The sequence below is a fragment of the Chionomys nivalis genome, chromosome 11 (genome assembly GCF_950005125.1).
Source record: "Chionomys nivalis chromosome 11, mChiNiv1.1, whole genome shotgun sequence".
NCBI lineage: Eukaryota > Metazoa > Chordata > Mammalia > Rodentia > Cricetidae > Chionomys > Chionomys nivalis.
Genome location: NC_080096.1, coordinates 36357930 through 36376637, shown reverse-complemented (window position 1 = coordinate 36376637; position 18708 = coordinate 36357930). Strand labels below are relative to the sequence as shown.

Here is an 18708-nt window from a genome sequence, read left to right as displayed (position 1 = left end):
GTTTCTATCTGATAAGTTTGTGGGACAGAAGATTGATGGACGTCTGGCACGTAGTAAATCTATGTTGCTATATTACCCTCAATAAGTCCTGTGGCTCATCTTAGTGCGGCCCTAACATGTACAGCACCCTGCCCCACAGGAGCCCTCGCCTGTCTGCTGCCTGTGACCATGATCCCACCTGGGTGTTATTCCTTCTGTTTCATTTACCCCCCAGCTCTTACGATGACACCTGTCACATAGGAAATTCATAGTACAAGTTCTCAAAGACCATTCATTAGTTAATGAGTATTTGAATAAAAGGATCTTTAAAAATCTATAGTAATTCAGAGAGAGGTACTAGTAATTGTTAGCATGAAGGGGACTTGTCTGTCGAGACCATTTGGGCTCTACAGTAAATGATGAACAAGCTGTTACCAGGTGGTAAAGGAAGGTTCACCCAGGATGGTGTAGAGGATGTGAGAGCACCTAAGAAAGTGCAGGAGGCTCTACCAGGCTGGCAGGTGTGAGAGAGAGAGCAGGAGATGGAGTCCTGAGCCTGGCTCCTTGGTCCCCAGACAGGCTATCTGGATTTCGTACATGGCTTTTCCTCCTCTGTGGCAGAACCTGCTGTTTAGCCATGTTCAAGACATACCTGACAAAAGAATATGTCACCATGCCGCTTCAGAAAGTCACGCTGCACATGATAGAAGACCTTGACACTGTTTGATTGTCTTCTGAGACGTGGCCTTGTCGCATTGCCCAAACAGGCCCCAAACCTGCCTTCAAGTAACCCTTCTACCTTAGGCTATAGGTGTGTGCCACTGTGTCCAGCAGCCTGGTTATTAAACAGCCTTAAAGTTTTTCCAACTTTCAGAAATATTTCTAGTTTTAAAATAACTGGAAGATAGGTCAATTGATGTGAAATGTTTCTATTGGTTTGCGTGTGTTTGTTTACCTGAGTTCTACAGGAAAGACATCTTCTTGGGGTGAATCTCAGCTGAGACATTATCAGGCTGTATTCTCACACTTCTCTCTCCTGTGTACACTTCACCTTCATTGTGTATCTAAAGCCAGCCATGCCCAATGGATAGCTCAGAGGTGAAGAAGCCTGCATGGCACGGGCTTGGCTATGATCAAATCATTGCTTGCTAAACTGCAAGCTCCTGAGAACAAAATAACAGAGAAGGGAGTCTTGGGGTCAGCTGCCCTGACTTCCACTCACCCCCAGCTCCCTCATCTGCAAAACATGAATAGGAACAGAATTCACCCTTCCCAATCTATCCTTGACTAAACCCAGCTTCCTCCTCCTCTCCAAACCTGACATAAAGCCCTTCTGCCCTTCCAGAGTCAGAGTTCCTTGGATCTGCCTTCATTTGACTGAATATGTGATAAAGACTGAAGCACTCCCCAGTGTGAAGGACTCAACACCATTAACAGAATACCCAGCTCAGGTTTTGGTTTGTTAAGAGTGAGACGAAGCAGCTCAGAATGCAGAATGAAAACCCAGCTTCTCCCTGGTGTCTAGAAGAAAGTGAACTCCACACTAAATTATGTTGCAAATATGCCCCAAGGTAGTTTTAATTTTATTGGCACTGATTTTAATTTACTCTTTAGGCCCCTGATTGCAGGATGAGCTGTTGGCTGCTGGCGAGGGGACAGCCCTTCATCACTTGGTTTTAATTAAGGCTCTTAAGTTTGGAAGAAAAGAACAAAGATGTCCCTTCCCCCACTTCTGTTCTCATTCCCAAGTTATAATTAAGGACCCTGTGTCTGCGACAAACTCCGTTTTCTGTCTAGCATGGGTACAGACTTAAAGTTATTTGACTTTGTGGGGGGAGAAAACACAAAAACCTGAAGATGCATTTGATCACTCATTAATTCACTTGTCGATTCATGAGTTCATTTTTTTATTTTCTTCCTTTATCAAGCTTTAATAGCAGTCTATATACCAGCCCTTGTCCTGGTCCTATGTATTTTACAAAGCTGATAATATATGATCCCTGCCCCCCAAAAAAAGAGTTCACATCATAATGAAAGATGAAAATAAGGAATTAGGAATTACAAGGTCATGAAAGGCGGCTACTCACTTAGTCTAAAGCATAAAATAAGGCCTTTGAAGAGATGGTCCACTACCAGGGATTGAACCTAGGGCCTTGAACATACTACTGCTCCATCGCCAAAGTCTCTCTCTCTCCCTCTAATTCATTGATTAATTTTTAGACAATTTTTTGCTCAGTTGCTTGGACTAGCCCCAGATCAGTGATCTGCCCACCTTAGCCTCTTAAGATTCTGGGATGACAGATGTGTGCCACCATCATGTCCAACAAAACAATGCATTCTAAAATAAGAGTTTGTACTAATGAAAAGGAATAAATACTAGCTTTTAAAACAAGCCCCAAATCTTAGTAGTTTTGACATACTTAAGGCTCATTTGTGCCTTACATCATAGGCAGATACAGGGCTTCTGGTCATTTTTCTATAAGTATTGATTCAGGGACATAGGTGAATGAAAATGAGGACATGACCATTCCTACATGTGGCTGAGGGGAAAGTTCTTGTTGTAGATATGAGGGAGAGAACAGCCAGAGACATCTGAAAGGATCCAGACTGAACTGGGTCATAAGAAAAGAGGGAAAATGAGAGAGGAAGAGAAGACAGAGAGCAAAGAGAACACATGGGACCCCTGAGAACATGTAGCGAAAATGGCTGTTATATGGGGGGTGGGAGGGGCTGGGGTACAGGCAGTCCAGCTACCAGCGACTGTGCTGGAAAAGTTAAAGGAAGGGGGAGGGGTGAAAAGTGCTGGGAAGAGGCACAGGTACTGAGTGAGACTTGTCTGTCACAGGTTACTTTAGGACCTGACAATAGGCTGCTTTTTTCTTTTGATATCATAATTTTTACAGGTAGACTCCATGAAAGGTCTGTACCCTGTCAAGTCAATTATACTTTAAATAAATGCTGATTGGCCAGTAGCCAGGCAGGAAGTATAGGCGGGGTGACCAGGCAGGAAGTAGAGGTGGGACAATGAGAATTCTGGGAAGAGGGAAGTTTCAGTCTCCAGTCGTCATCCAGACACAGAAGAAGCAAGATGTGACTGCCTTGCTGATAAAGGTACCAAGCCACATGGCTAACACAGACAAGAATAATGGGTTAATGTAAGATGTAAGACTTAATTAATAAAAAGCATGAACTACTAGGCCAATCAGCATTTATTTATAATACAAGTGACAGGGTACAGACCATTGTTCCACAGCAGACAAGAATGTGGTTGATTGTATATAAATTTTATGGCCAGCTCCAACATGGCAGTATCCGTTGCTGCCTATATCCTGTTTGATCTCAATGGAATAGCAAGAGAAAATGGTAAATGTCTTCCTTGTACAGGACACATGAGCATCTGTTCAGCTTATGCCTTAAATTCCCAGGCTGGGTAAGAGTTAATAGATATGTATAGGGACAATACATAGGCAGAGGAATGCTGGATGTGGATTCAGAGATAAAGATGATGAGCTTACTGGTTCAAGTTTCTCTACATAGCTCCATGGGGCAGAAAATGAGGAGAGATGAATCTGGGGTCAAGGAACAGATCATGCAGGGCCTTTAAAGCATAAGGGATTGGTCTCTGTTCTGGAAGCAATAAATCATAGACTAATTCTAACTCTAGCAGTGAAAGTTTTGAATATGAAAAGGCCACTACTTTAAGACAGCAAGGCAATATATTCAGGAGTGATTGTAACAGTAGGCCAAGCAAGAGAAGATGAGAATTCAGATCAGACCTGTGAATCTCCCATGGAAATCATGGGAAGTTCTGTCTATGACCTAGATGAATATAGAGTAGCAAGTACTGCCACCAGTGTCCATGCAAGAAGCTCTACAAGCAGTGCGTGACTTACATTAATCAAGGATGAGAAGAACTAATGGAAAGTTTAAGGAAGTCTCTTTTTCTAACTCATCCATTTACCATTTATTTTCTACCTATGTCAGTATTTTATTAACAATTTTATACATGTATACTGTATATTTTGATCATATTTACCATTGACTTTTCCCCAAATGATTTCCAGATCTTCCCACACCTCTTTACCCTCTTTCTTCTTTCTTTCTTCCTTCCTTCCTTCCTTCCTTCCTTCCTTCCTTCCTTTCTTTCTTTCTTTCTTTCTTTCTTTCTTTCTTTCCCCTCTGTGTTCAATTTGTGCTACCCATATTCTCGTGAATATGGGGCCATCCTATACTATTAAAGAAAACTGCGCCTTACTCCCTCAGAAGCCATTAACTATCGATAGTGCCTCAGTTGATTGTTCCAAGCACACCCCTGTTCATGCTAGAATGTTGACTGACTCGGTCTCATATGATCTTGGGCAGTAACCAAGCTATTGGACTGAGTACAGAAAATACCATTTTGCTCTACTCCTTCCCAACCTCTGACTCTTAAAATCTTCCTGGCTCCTCTTCCTCACTGATTTCTGAGCCTTGGGGCTAGTATGGAATGATACAGTCTTTTTGATATAGATGTTGTGGTTGGGCATTCCACACTTTTATTCTTTGCCTTGTGATCTATTGTGAGTTTTTTAACCATCAACTATTCACTGCACAAAGAAATTTCTCTGGCAAGGTCTGATAACTGTACTAATTTAGGGGGTAGACAGATATTAATTCAGAGGGAAGTTTGACACTATACACACTTAGCAGGACAATTAATAGCAGACTCACCCTAGGGGACTGTGAGCTTCTCAACCATGGGTTCTTGTAACAGTACTTTGCCTGTGTTTCCTTATGTGGAGTAGACCTTAAATACAATCAGAAAGCAGTGGATACCCCCATAACATTCCTGTCTCTATTGCACACATGGACATATCTTGCCATCCTGGTCATATTGTAGCTCACAGTATTCACAACTGGGTAAGATATTGATGACTTTATTCCTTCAGCAGCCCATGTACCACTTTCTGGTACTATGAAAGATAGCCAACAGGGATGAAGCTTCCTCCTTGATTTCTCCATGTCATTTGTTCAAGGTGTTTGGTGTCTGCAGCAGTAGGTCTTACTATCAAGTTCTGGTGGGCAACAAAGAACAATGACAATAACCTATATTATTTTAGGGCCCTCCAGAACCCTGATGAACAACTTCAGAGGAGCATCTCAAACCTAGTACTAGATAATTCCAATTAAATCCCTTTATACAAATAACTATATACATATAAATATATAAGAATAAACATATACTTGTATAAATATATACATATACACATGTACAGACAGATGTGTATATATTCATATATATATATATATGGAATAATAGGTTTCTATATGACTTTCTCAAACATCCTTGGCATTAGTTATTCCTCTCCCCACCCCCTCCTCTGTCATATTATTCCACCCACCTAAATTCAAAACAAAATACTTAAAGGTAAACAAAGGAACAGAAAACAAAAGAAACAGTGAAAGCAGTCATGTCTGGAACTCCTAAAGGAAAGGATGATAAGTGTGATCACATTAAAAAATATAAATAACATTTAAAGCTAAATGTACAAAGAAAAGAGTTAAATAAAGTCAAGCAAAACCAAACTAAAGTAAAAAGAAAATAATGACAAAACATTTTTATGATACATAAAGGTGAATTTATGTAATATACAGCTTCTATAAATCAGTAAAAACAGATAAAGAGATGGACAAAGCCTAGTAACTCAGTTCTAAAATGGGCAAGGAAAATGAGCAGTCATTTCACAGAAAATACAAATCGTTCTTATATATATATGAAAAGAAGTTTAACTAGATAATAGAAGATAGTTGCACTAACAGAAATTTACATTAAAACTAATCTTAGATACCATTTCTCATGCATCAAAAATGATAAAGTTCAAAAAGTAAAATTGCACCCATGTTGTCAAGGTAATGAGGTCCTAATACATGGTTGGGAGTGTACTGGCCCTTCTGAGGAAGACTGTCAGTATTTATCAGAATTTCAGATGTATTTAGGATCTTAGTGATTCTGTTCCTATGAATCCAGTGTATAAATGCATCTGTATAAACTGTTATATTTGCAAAGTCCTTCACAAAAACACTGCTGGTAACAGGAGAAGATTGGAAACCCTTTGAACGTCCATTAGGTAGGAAGTTGATTAGCTGTCAAAAAGAATGAAGCAAATATTTGTTGAGAAAAAGTTACTCCCAAGACAAGAAGAAGAAGAAGAAGAAGAAGAAGAAGAAGAAGAAGAAGAAGAAGAAGAAGAAGAAGAAGAAGAAGAAGAAGAAGAAGCAGAAGAAGCAGAAGAAGCAGAAGAAGCACAAACCTGAATGATATGATTAGGGTGTTATCATTTTGGAGTGGGAACACTATTTCCTTGTTTATATACAAACTGTCACTGGAAGAGTACATGCCAACCTGGCAATAAAACGGCATGATTGCCAAATGGTGTGAAAGGGGAATTTTCCACTGTAAATTTTGTCATGCATCTTAACTTCGGAACCATATGTGTCAATCAATTAAAACTCTCCTACTGGCAATTTGAAGTGAAGTCATATTAGCCACCCCATGTGAGGATACCAGATTTGAGGGACAACTGATGCCATACCCAAGTGGTCATCAACAGGGCTTGGTTCTAATTCTTGCTTCATCACCAGCTGGCCAGCCAGCCTTGCACAAGCCACCTCCCTACACAGGGCTGATTGGACACAGGCCAGAGGGCCTGATTTCCAAGGTTTTTCTCTCTGGCAGTCAGAGAGAGAAATTGCAGTCTTTCCTCACACACTTCTCAGGTCATCTCTCTACCTCTTTCCTCTGCAGCTCATCAAAAGCTCAGAGGAAAAGACAGAAAATCGAAGAAAATAAAACTGCAAAGATGACTTTTATGGGGCTCCTGTTGGATCATTGTGTATTCCTCCTCCAAAGCCAAAAATGATGAGTTTAATATCACACAGAGAACTGCATCTTGTTACCCTCGGAAGACAGTGTATGCTATCCAGAGAGTCAGGAGTTCAGCAAGACATAATTCTTCACTCCAACTCCGAGGAAATGAAATGATAGCCATCAAGCTCACATTCTAGAAGCAATGTGGATTATTTTCTTTGTCTGTATCTTCATTTGAAAGTGTCCCAAAGAGGGGGAATCCTCCCATATGTGAACTTCTCTTCTTTCCCAGGACTATAAAGCAGAACGAAGACAGTTAGGTGATTGGGCTTGGTAAGCATTGGTCACAGATGACAAGTCTGTTTTGTCATGAGTTAAGAATCTTGGGCATCACTCCCAATTATTCCGTGAGTTTAGGCAAATCTTCACATTTAAAGCTTTGTTAATCTCAGGAGGATTGGTGTGTGTGTGTGTGTGTGTGTGTGTGTGTTTCATACATTTAGTTGACATGTAAAGAGGAGAATCATTGTATTTGAGAGACACTGAAGATCTAATGTCCCAAAAGTCTGCTTGTTTCTGCCAGTCTGTTGTGGTGTCCGGTGTTGTCTCCCGGTATCTTTTGTGCCATCATTCTGCCAATAGTTCTGAGCATCCTACACTTACAGGCACTGAGCCCTTTATAGACAACTCCCCATCTTCAGAGAACTTGGTAAATAATATCCCATCAAACCAGGAAGTGTCTTAACTATGCAAAGATAAAAGGTCTCAGCAATGTCACTTACAGATTACAAAGCCTCCCCTGCCACAAACTGTTGGTTGGTGCTGTTGTGTTGCTGTTATTGGGGAAAAGATGTGACATCGTGAGAAAAGGTTAAATGAAAGAGCTAATTAAGACTTCTTGCATAAAACTTCTAGAATGAAGCCTAGCATGCCTTAAGAAGTGGTGCAAGTATTACTGCTATGTTTGCTTCCCCGTATAACTCTGAGAGTAGAATCAAAATACTTATTTTTCAGATTAAAAATATCCCCTAGCCAACTGCCCAGGGCTAGTGGAGTCACTTTAGCCACCACTTCCAAAATACATTCTGAATGTTTACCCTATACCCAGAGAAAAATGCAGTTCCTTCATCATCAAAGAAACTTTACAACAAATGGAGACCATTACAGAAAACTAAAATCAATCAAAATGTGGAGTTACGGAGTCCTGATGGACACCTCTATAAAACACTCCAGCACCTAATGTTCATTGATCATGGCAGAAGAGGGGATGGAAGGATTCGAAGGGCCAGAGAATCAGGGAGTTTGCTGCAAGACTGTGTCTTCTAGTAACGTCAACAGCTACACCCATGAAGTCTCACCAATGTGACTGCCTGAACATGAGCTGACAACGATAGATACAGCAAAGTGGATGGGGCAGAGACCACAAGATTTCAATCTTATACAAAGAATGACAGACAACTAAGGAATCTATAGAGTGGGAGAAATAGTCTCCTCTAGGGAAAAACATGCTAACACGTATACATACATGAATGTGGTAACAATTAATGAAAAAGGGAACATGAATTTGAAAGAAAGCAAGAAGTATAGGAGAGGGCTTGGAGGGAAGAGGGAAGACATGATATAATTACAACCTCAAAATAAGACAAAAAAAGTTGTTTTTGTTTTGTTTTTAAATCCTGAAGCTCACAGTGGGAGCCCAATTTACACCGGGCTCCCCAGCTAGAAATGGAAGTTTAGACAAAACTGCACAAATACCCAATGTAAATACAATGATTTCCTGGAAGGTATTTCTTATTAATTAGATAATAACTTCTCGTAATGTGTAATCATGTTCTGTGTAAGTAACTTAGTAAGAAAATACAGCCTACCCCTGCTTTCTCTGAGACCTCTGAAAGACAAGCCACCAGAAGTACTTTCGGACACAGAGGATGCATTAGTTGAAAATGAACAGAAATTGATTCTCGCCTGTCTCCTGCCCTCCAATCACATTGCGAGTAGCTGCCAAGTCTATGGATGCAGAGGGCCAGCTGGAAAGGGTGTGTGTGGCATGGCTTCCTTTAAGGCGGCTCTGTGGTCCTAGCCTTCTCGTTTGTTATTCTTTCTTCCAACAGAAAACAAGCCTGGAGTTCTATATCGACATCCACGCCCACTCCACCATGATGAATGGCTTCATGTATGGCAACATCTTTGAGGACGAGGAGCGGTTCCAAAGGCAGTCCATTTTCCCAAAGCTCCTGTGTCAGAATGCAGAGGACTTCTCCTATGTAAGTCAAAAGTTCTCAGGTGCCTAGTATGCGTCTGCACCTCCTCCTGCACATCTTCCTCTCCCTCTTCAGGTTTATTTTCATGTGGCCCTGTCTGGTCACCTAGTGTTTGTTTAGTGAATCTGACTCCAGCATTAACAAGGCAAAGAAACTCATGGAGTGGTCTCCCTGTTTCATGCCTAGGCTCCCCGGTAGTCTCTTTTCATTTGCCCAGTTCTTCCAGCAAGAGAACAATGTCTTTGCTTAAGGGATTATATACCCACCATTCCCATCTTCCATGACATTCTTGGCCCCAATTTCTCTGACAGTAATTGGTGGGTATATTTCTTTTTATCCTGCCTGCACAACAGTTTCCTGGACAGACATATGCCGTTATAGATATGAATGTCCCTCGCAGGCAGAAAAGACCTCACCAACCTCCAGAGATAGGCAAGGTGGGTGGGATGGGCCAGGAGGGGGCAGTTAGAAATTTTGTAGTACAAAGCAACGTCAGCAAAGAGCAGGGAGAAAAGATGAGGGGGGCATCAGCATGCACTACTGAGACACGGGGATGTTTTTGCTCTTTTTTCCTTTGTTTCGATACTAAATCTTTGGGCCTTGTTACTGCCATGCGGCCAGTCAGTAAGAGGCCCGCAGAGGTCATGGCAATTTTTGAAGTTGATGAGCTGCAAACTCACCTGCTCATTGCTTCAGGCTGGACATTAGTGAGGATGATGAAACTCTCTGTGTGGGAAAATGGACGTTGAATTCCAGAAGCTTTGGATGGTAGACCAAAATAGGAATCGAAGGTTGTTTAGCACAGTCCATATATATATAAATCCAAGAGAAACCTACGGAGCAGAAAAGTGGAGAATCTACTGTCAAGACACCTAGGGTTTAGGTGGAAGAATCAAATGGGGATCTGTGTATTTTCAGCCATGGGACAAAAACAGCCATTTGTTTCTATAGGAACCTGTATGGTCTCTGCAGCCTCCCATTCATTGGAAGGTATGTTACAGGTCTCAGAGGTTTTCACAGACCAGACATCATCATCTAGGTCATAGTTCTGGCCCTTGCGATGTTTCTGTATCTCAGCTTCCCTGGGAGCTCTGGACTGCCATCTGTCCTGGTCCCATTCTTACCTCTTCTCAGATTCTCAAGAATTAACTTCAGAATAGGAGAATTTCATTTATCTGCATAGATTCCAAGGCCTTTGCCCTGGAGAGTCTGTGACTTTCTTCACAGTTTCTTTCACCTCTACTACACAGACAAGGAAGCTGAGGTACCAAGAGGGCAAGCTGACCACTCTTCAACAGGAGGAAAGCAAACCCTACGTTTCTGAATAGAAGCCCTAAGTCTGGCCTCATTACCCCCTCTCTCTTTGCTTACCCTGACAGGTGCTGCCAACATCATACAAAATGAACTTGCATAATCACCCTAGCTCATGTTGGACATGAGTTCAGTTCTCTCTAGTGAGATGAAGAACCCAGGGATCGATGTCCCTTAGTCCTCACTTCACATCTGTACTGTTTTACTTTCTTGTACATCTGACTCAAATTTCTCATCTATAGAACGATGAAATATGAACACCTTCTTAAACAGGCTCCTTTGAAGCTAAAACACAGTATCGTCAAGTTGCCCATCCCTTTATGGCTATAATCATACTATAGTTTCTTCTTGCCTCCTGTCTCCTTTCCACTCCATCACCAGCCCCACTCAGATTCCTACAGGTAGCTGTGGCCCGAGAAGCCTGCTGGATGCTTTCGTTCAATTGCATTTATGGACTAAAAAGTCAGACTAATAATAACCAAGATGTGGAAGCAGGTGACAAAACTGAGAGCTGGAGGTGTAAGACTTGCTCAGTATCTAACAGCTGGCGTGGCCCGTCCCAGTCTGACTCTTCCTCTTCCTGACTTCCTTGTTCACAGACCAGCACATCCTTCAACCGGGATGCTGTGAAAGCAGGAACTGGCCGTCGCTTCCTTGGTGGGCTCCTGGATCACACGTCATACTGCTACACACTAGAGGTTTCTTTCTACAGCTACATCATTGGGGGTACTACAGCCGCTGTGCCCTACACTGAAGAAGCCTGTATCCTTTCCAGGTCCCCCACTATCCCTAGACCAGCCTTCATCTAGCTGGGAACATTAGATTTGGAAGGATTTATTAGGTAGGTCAGGAGTATGGTGCGGATGAATGTGACAGGTTTTATTGGAGATGTCTCTGACCTTTATCCGCCCTTCGTATGGAACTTAGATATCTTCTCAATGGCTGCTTTCAGGCTCCAAGCCTTCCTTAGGCCCCTGGACCTGTGGCCTTCCCACTGTTTCTGCTGGTCTTGTCTTTCTCTTTGCCCCTCCCCACTTTCTCTTTCCCTACTCATACTTTCTTCCCTCTTTCCCCCTCCTCTCACCTGTAACTCCTCGCCATGCTTTTCCCTCCCTACTTATTGCCCCTTCTCCCCTCCCTTCTCCCCTCTTTCTTTTCGTCTTCCCACTCCCTTTTCTCTCTTCTTCTACCCCCCATCTTCCCTGCCCTACCCATCCCATTCCTCTGCTTTTAAGAAATTACTTTTCCTCCTAGTTACCCCAATATTTCTCTTAAGTTCAACATGGTGAAAACTTGGGGTTGCTTTTTATCTTGCTTGATTTCTTTTTAAAAGAAAATGTATTCACGAATTTTATCTTATTTCAAACTCACCTTATTGGGTCTATAACAGATTCTGATAGAACCTGTTAATACTTATCTTTTGAGTCTTAAATTGATTCAGTTCTCACTTCAAACTTGTAGTTTTCTCCAAGAAGAATTATAGTGAAGAAGCCCTGAAAAAGGATAAACGATAGGATAAATTCTGGATATGTGCCAAGATGGTTTCAGACCCCTATGGATAATGATGTCTTCTGATATCCTGGTCCCTTATGTATAGTATTGTAGTATTTGCTTATATCCCACACGTATCCTCCTGTATACTTCAAAGTATACATGTATTAGTTTTTTGAGACAAGGTCTCTGTGTAATTCTGGCTGTCCTCAACTATGTAGACATGGCTGGCCTAGAACTTACAGAGATTCACCTGCCTCTGCCTCCCAAATGCTGAGATTCAATGCTGGACCACCATGCCTAGCCTCAATGCCTATTTTAAATCATCTCTAGATAACACAATATCTAATTCACTGTAAATGAGCATAAACCATTGTCATACTGTGTTGTTTAGAGAATAATGACAAGAAAATTATCTGTTCATGATTAGTGCAGACTCAATTTTTAAAACTATTTGTTATCTGTGGCTAGTTGAATCTTCAGATGCAGAACCCATAGATACTGAACACCCCTTCACTCTGTGTGCAAACCATCCCTTCCCCCAAATTAAGGTGCTCGCATTAGCCTTCTGTAACTCTTGGTGGATAGTCCTGGAGGTCCTATTGTAGCTGTGTGGGGAAGCCTCTTGGGTTAGTGTCGTGACTTAGGACCCAGCCTACTGAAGTTTTAGTGGGCCCCAGTTACTTCTCTGGGAACTTGAGAGACCAGGGTGATAGCTTCAGTGGGAGGGGATGACAAGGAGTAGGTCAGGTGGCAGGCAGATTGATGTTTCAGACACCCCAGAGCCTTAGAGAGATCCTGATAAGAACTGTGTTCTCCCTACAGTCTCTAAGACTGACACTAGCCTCTAAAATGTGCTATAATATCTTCTGACTCAGTAAGGTCAGTGAAATAGTCTCTGCTATGAGGCAGAGGAACCATGGCTTCCTAAAGTCTGGTCATCTCTTAAATGCCACACTGCCCCTTGATACCATCTCCTTGCCACCGAAACATTAGATGGTGTGATCCTCAGACTCCTTAGCACATGTGAAGGCCAGTTTCGCACCACATGTACTTTGTTCTCCTACGGTACTGTGGCAAAGGAGCTGGTAGGAATTGTTAGAAGTGTGAGCTTATGGACTAAAGGGGCTAGCAGACCCACTTCACAGTGACACACAGGTCTCTCTGGAGGATACTGCAGTTGGCTTGTCATTAATTTCTGATGTTCAATTTTATGGGTTTTCTCACCTTTCTCTGAGCTTCTGACATGGTTTGCTGACAGAAATTTTAGTTTTAGTACAATACCCTTCTTTAGCTCAGAGTTTCTGTCCCTAATACTCAATTTTCCTTCACCAAAAATAAATACGTATTAGTGTATACCAAGAATCATACCCAGCACCTGGGGTAAAATACAAAAAAAAAAAAAAAAAAAAAAAAAACCAAAACTCTAGGACTTTTCTTTTACTTGGGGAGACAGGAGAAGGAAGAAATAATTATAATATGCATGATAAGCTTAGTAATAGAGTAATTCTGGAAGGCTAAGGGATACTTATATTTAAAAGTCAGCATGATAGAGCACACCTATAATCCCAGCGCATGGGAGACAAAGACAGGAGGATATCATGCATTTGAGGCTAGTCTGGGCTACAAAACAAATTCCAAACATACTCTACACAAACCTCCTTCAAAAGCCAGTACTACCTCAACTCCTGCTACTGATGATCACAGTGTGTGTATGTGAGTGTGAGTGTGAGTATAAGTGTGTGTAAGTATGAGTGTAAGTGTGTAGGAGTGTCTGTGAGTGTGTACATGTGAGTGAGAGTGTGAAAGTGTATGTGTGTCCAAGTGCATGTGCATGTGTGCTTGTGTGTGCATGTGTGCATGCAAAGTGCTCAGGCTAAGGTCCAGGTCAAGTTCTAGATACCTAGATTCAGGGTAGCAGTAACTAAAAACATATTTACAGGAGAATGAGGAAGAATTCAAAATGGTCTTGAGAGTCAGAAAAGTCTTTCTCATGGAAGGGTCGTCTTCACTCTGCCTTAATATCAGGCAGGAGTTGGTTCAGTGGGGCTGGAGGATGTTCTTGGAGGGAGAACACTGCACACAGAGGGACAAAGAGGAAGAGTATATATGTCTAACAAGAGTGTGGCCGGTCTGGTTTGGGCAAAGGCCTTCAGATACAGGAGAGAAGTCTAGCTTCGCAGGCTGAAAAAGGAATTTGAACTTAAGTAATAGGTAATGAAGGTCAACAGATGTTTTGTAAATACTGGGAAGACATCCTGACTGCACTGAAGGCAGTGACATGCAGTAGGAGATTGTCAGGACAATCCATGTGAGAGATACTAGGTGATGGATATTTAAATACGGGACTGAGCAGATGCAGGGCTTGCTTTAGTGATCGCAGGAACTAGAGACTGGAAGGAGTCGGTGGGGATTGGAGAGACTGCACCAGCTTCCAGCTCCTGGAGCCACCCCTTCTCAACAGTGAGGGGAGAAGTTGGGCCTGGAACTGACCAGGGCAGCATAAGCCATTCAGTGTTGATTTCACCTGGTTCCTCTTTGATATACTCTTTTTTTTTTAGACTCATCTCATAACAGAGGGAGAGCAGGCAGACAGATTGTGATCTTTGTTGGCTGCTGGCTCTGTGTCCCAATCAGAAAAAGAAATTACATGGTCTGATGAGAATGGCAATGTGGTCTGGGAGGAAGTGTCCTCCAGACTAGGAATCAGGAGACCTGATTCTGACGACAGCACAGACTTCATCCCAGACAGTGCCCTTCAGTGAGTCCTCCAGGCTCTGGGAGGTGACTTTCTCTTTGCAAAGCAATGGAGGACTTTCTGACTGTCCTCTCCTGCTGTTGGACTCAGAAATAGCCACAAAGAACTAAATGCTATGTCCAGAACAGACAGCAGGGTTTGAATCTTGCCTTAGACACACAGTAGGTGGGCCACTTTGAACAGGTGGCGTAACATCACTGGGCCTCGGTTTCTTAACTCGAAGGTAAAATGTTTCTCTGGTTATGAAGATACAAAGGGAAATAATTCTATACATTTTCAAAGGTCTCCACCATGGCTAGTGGTCTTTGGCACTCTGCCCTGTTCATATTGTAGCAAGAATACAGGTCAGGAGTGAGAGTTCCAGTTGAGAGTTCTGTTGGAACCTAGTTATAGAACCACTCCAGACCTCAGTTCTTCATTAATGAAGTGAGAATAACAACGGCTAACTTCTTAGGGTTGTCAAGGTTACATGGGGAGGGCTATGTTGTCAGGACCAGATGAGTCACTGTGCCACATGCTTAGGGATGTTAGATGTTATTCTCTTGCCTTTCCTTCCGGTCATTTGCTGTGTTGTTGCTATTGTGAAGTGATGATTCCTGATACTTTGGGTCATTCTTCATGAAGTCCTATTTACATTTTATTGGCATGACTACTAATAAATATGCTCTGTTCAAACAATTTAAAGAGAGAGAGAAGGATAAAATAGAATCATAAAGCAACTCCAGCGCTTCTCCGGCCTTTGTTTATGGTTTGGTTTCAAGCGGAGAGGAAACAGCTCTTTAACATAATGGATGAGAAAAACATTGGGAACAGTGAGCAAGCGAGCCTGAGTCCTGAGCAGACTGGTTTCCTCTAGCTGTGGCCATACTGAAATCAGGTACTGCTGGCTCTGAAGAAAGGTACAGTTAGACAAAAGAAGATAGCATGATCCTGTCAGCTAACTGATCTCAGTTCAGACCTCACTGTCCCCCTTGCAATCTTCAGCAAACTTGGAAGTTCTCATTTATTTACTCATCCATCCAACAAAACTCAGTAGACAGAGAAAAGAGACAGAGGAATGAAGCACAATCCCCGTCTTCAGGAAAGAGAGAAAACAGGGGGAAGAGACGGCAGCATCATGGAGGATAAATGCTCTGGCAGAGGAAAGATCTGCTGGTCTTGGGGTGGAGTGGAGGGGGCAGTGGGGAAGCAAGAACTTCCTAGAAGAGAAACCAGGGCTTATCCCTTCTGGGTGAGTGCATGCAGACTAGGAAAGAAGGTACTTCCTGGCAGAGGGAGAAGTACAGGAGAGAGTCCAGATGCCAGGGAAAGGATGCTCTGTCCAAGCATCCCGGGGTAGCTGGGGCTGGGCCAGAAACAAGCAGTGATCGATAAGTACGGGAGAAAGTCCTGTGAAAGAAAGGAACCAGGTCATTGAATATGCAGCACTAACAGTTACAAAACAATTCTATTGTTTGTTTCCACTGGCTTTGTAAATAGATGAATATAGATACCAGATCCATAGATATGAGGAGCTCTGGCAGGATCAGAGAGTGCTCAGTCATTCTCAGGGAATTAAGAAGTTCCAATTAATTCTAGTCACAAAGCAATCTCCATTGAGCAATTACTGTGTCTGGTCTGATCCAAAACATCAAGCTTGTTCAAAGATCACCCTCCCCACCCTCTGGGTCTTTCTCAGATAGGTTGACCGTGATGACCCCTGTTCACACTTCCCAGATTGAGCAGGAAAAGGGAGAGCTAGAAAGAGACAGAATGAGCCTCTGGTGCCTAGGGGAGGGCATGGATAATCTCACATGAACCCCCCAGACACCCCTACTTTCTAGTGTTGAATGCTAAAGAGTTGCTCAGGGGTTCCTCAGCCCCAGATGATCTGACTGGTCTCCCCACTGGGAACAGAGGCATCTCTTAGGTGGTCCTCTCATATGAAGGTGAATTCAGAGCTGCAAAATTGTTTCAGGCTTTCTCTTAAAAATCCTGCATGTTGGTCTCATCCCCCATATTCCACCTGAAGCCAGGCCTAGGTGAGTTCCATGTTCCAGTAGATTAGGGTAGGGCTGAGCGTGTTGATGATTGTTCATATATGGGGTACAGGAAAACGTCAAGGAAGGTACCCTAGATGTCAGTTTGAAGAACTTGGTTCTGCCAACAGAAGGATCTGCCAGTCACTTACATGTGGACTGCTGAGAAAAGAAGCCGAGGGGGTGTGGTTGAGCTATGTTTGTGAGGCATTGGACATAAAGGGCTCATGGGACATACAAATGGAGACTTTTAGTAGATAGATAGTTCTAAGGTCTTGAGGCTTTGGAAAAAGACCTCAACTTTCGACAGGTTCATAGTGGGCACCAGACACCCTGGAATCACAATAAAGGAAGTGGTTTTCTGGGTGTCACTGTCTACTTCATGAGTTAGTGAAAAGAAGGCCGAACTAGGAGTCAGGATATCAGTTCTATTGGTGGGAAGATTTTATTGTTTGAGTGGATGAAGAATAGGAAGACGTCATGCCTGACATGCTTGTTGGTATTTCTCTCAGATAAGTCAAACATCTCAGAACTTTCCAGTTTCTTATTTGTCATACTCGGGGTCATAGCTTTTATAAGAAGAAGAAATAAGAAGAAGATGATGAAGAAGAAGGAGAAGAAGGAGAAGAAGGAGGAGGAGGAGGAGGAGGAGGAGGAGGAGGAGGAGGAGGAGAAGGAGAAGAAGAAGAAGAAGAAGAAGAAGAAGAAGAAGAAGAAGAAGAAGAAGAAGAAGAAGAAGAAGAAGAAGAAGAAGAAGAAGAAGAAGAAGAACCTTTACTTAGAGGGTTTGGAGAGTAGAATACTAAACCTTACTGAAATCTGATCATTTTTCTTATCCTCCTTAAAGATATAAACCAGGATTTGAGCTTTAAATATGAATGCTTACTAGGCAACTGGCTGAATGAATAATAGAGCATTGGTGATGGCAACATCATAACTGAACTCAAGCCTTCTGAAAAGGACCCTGCACTGGAGGGGGCTGTGGCTCTGCCGAACCTCACCATGCAGGTTGGGGGAGGCCAACAGTGCTCTGTGTTCCAGTTTTCCCACCTCTTTAGATTAGATGAGATGAGAGCTCTTCAAGCTTATTTCCAAATCAAAAGGCAGCTAAGTAGACATATGGGCAGATGGATGGGAAGATGCAGATAATCATTTGATTTGGACTTTTGAGATAGAAGTAGAGGAAATGAAGCTTCAAAAAATAAAATCAGATGACATTCCAGGACCGCCCATATACTTAGGGTTGGAGTGGAACTTTAGATCCTGACAGGTCCCGCTCAAGCATCTGCTGACAGGCCTTCTTGCCTTCTTTCCTTCTCTTCCAGATACTTTTCTTCTGAACTCCAAAGACCTCACACCACTCCTACTGTTCTTCTATCTCCAGAAACCCCTCTCTGTAGCACCTGCCCCTGACCTATCTGTCATTCCTGATGACCCAGACATCACTCTGCTGACTGCCACCAGCTTACTGCCTTGCTTGAGCCACCCTTCCTTGGGACAATTGACCCACATTCATGCCAAAGCATGCCCTGGCTCCTGAATGCCTCCTGTCTGGCTAGAAAACCAAAGTGCCATTTCCTTCATTCTCCAAGCCTCCTTCATTCCCCCAAACTGAGGTTCCTAAGGGTTTTATCTGCTGTTGTCAAGTTTATAGCCATAATTCAAAATGCTGTTAATATTACTGTCAGCAGAGAGCTACAAATTACAAAGTTGTAAAGTTACTTTATAGTGATAACTGTCAGCCTCCACTCCTGACTCTGCAAGAAGGCTCCATGGATACCACATTAATGGCAAAGAAACCATATTGTTTCAGGGTTGCAGCAGCAAACTGGCAGTCAGGAAGCACCTTGTCTGACTCCTAAGTCACCTGACCCGCTGTCTGCACTTGGCTCACTTGCACATCTGTGTATACCTGAACCTGCTGTCTGCACTCGGCTCACTTGCACATCTGTGTACACCTTAACATGATATCTGCACTTGGCTTACTTGCACATCTGTGTACACCTGAACCTGCTGTCTGCACTCGGCTCACTTGCACATCTG

General features: G+C 42.7%; 1 protein-coding gene across 1 annotated transcript in view; it reads left to right on the top strand.

Moving 5' to 3' along the window:
* Positions 1 to 18708, top strand: part of Agbl4 (AGBL carboxypeptidase 4) — a 1086156-nt gene that overhangs the window by 1028277 nt on the left and 39171 nt on the right. The window contains exons 10-11 of the mRNA XM_057784997.1: positions 8938 to 9090; positions 10998 to 11160. Of these exons, the coding sequence (XP_057640980.1) occupies positions 8938 to 9090; positions 10998 to 11160 (316 nt within the window). The remainder of the gene's footprint in view (positions 1 to 8937; positions 9091 to 10997; positions 11161 to 18708) is intronic.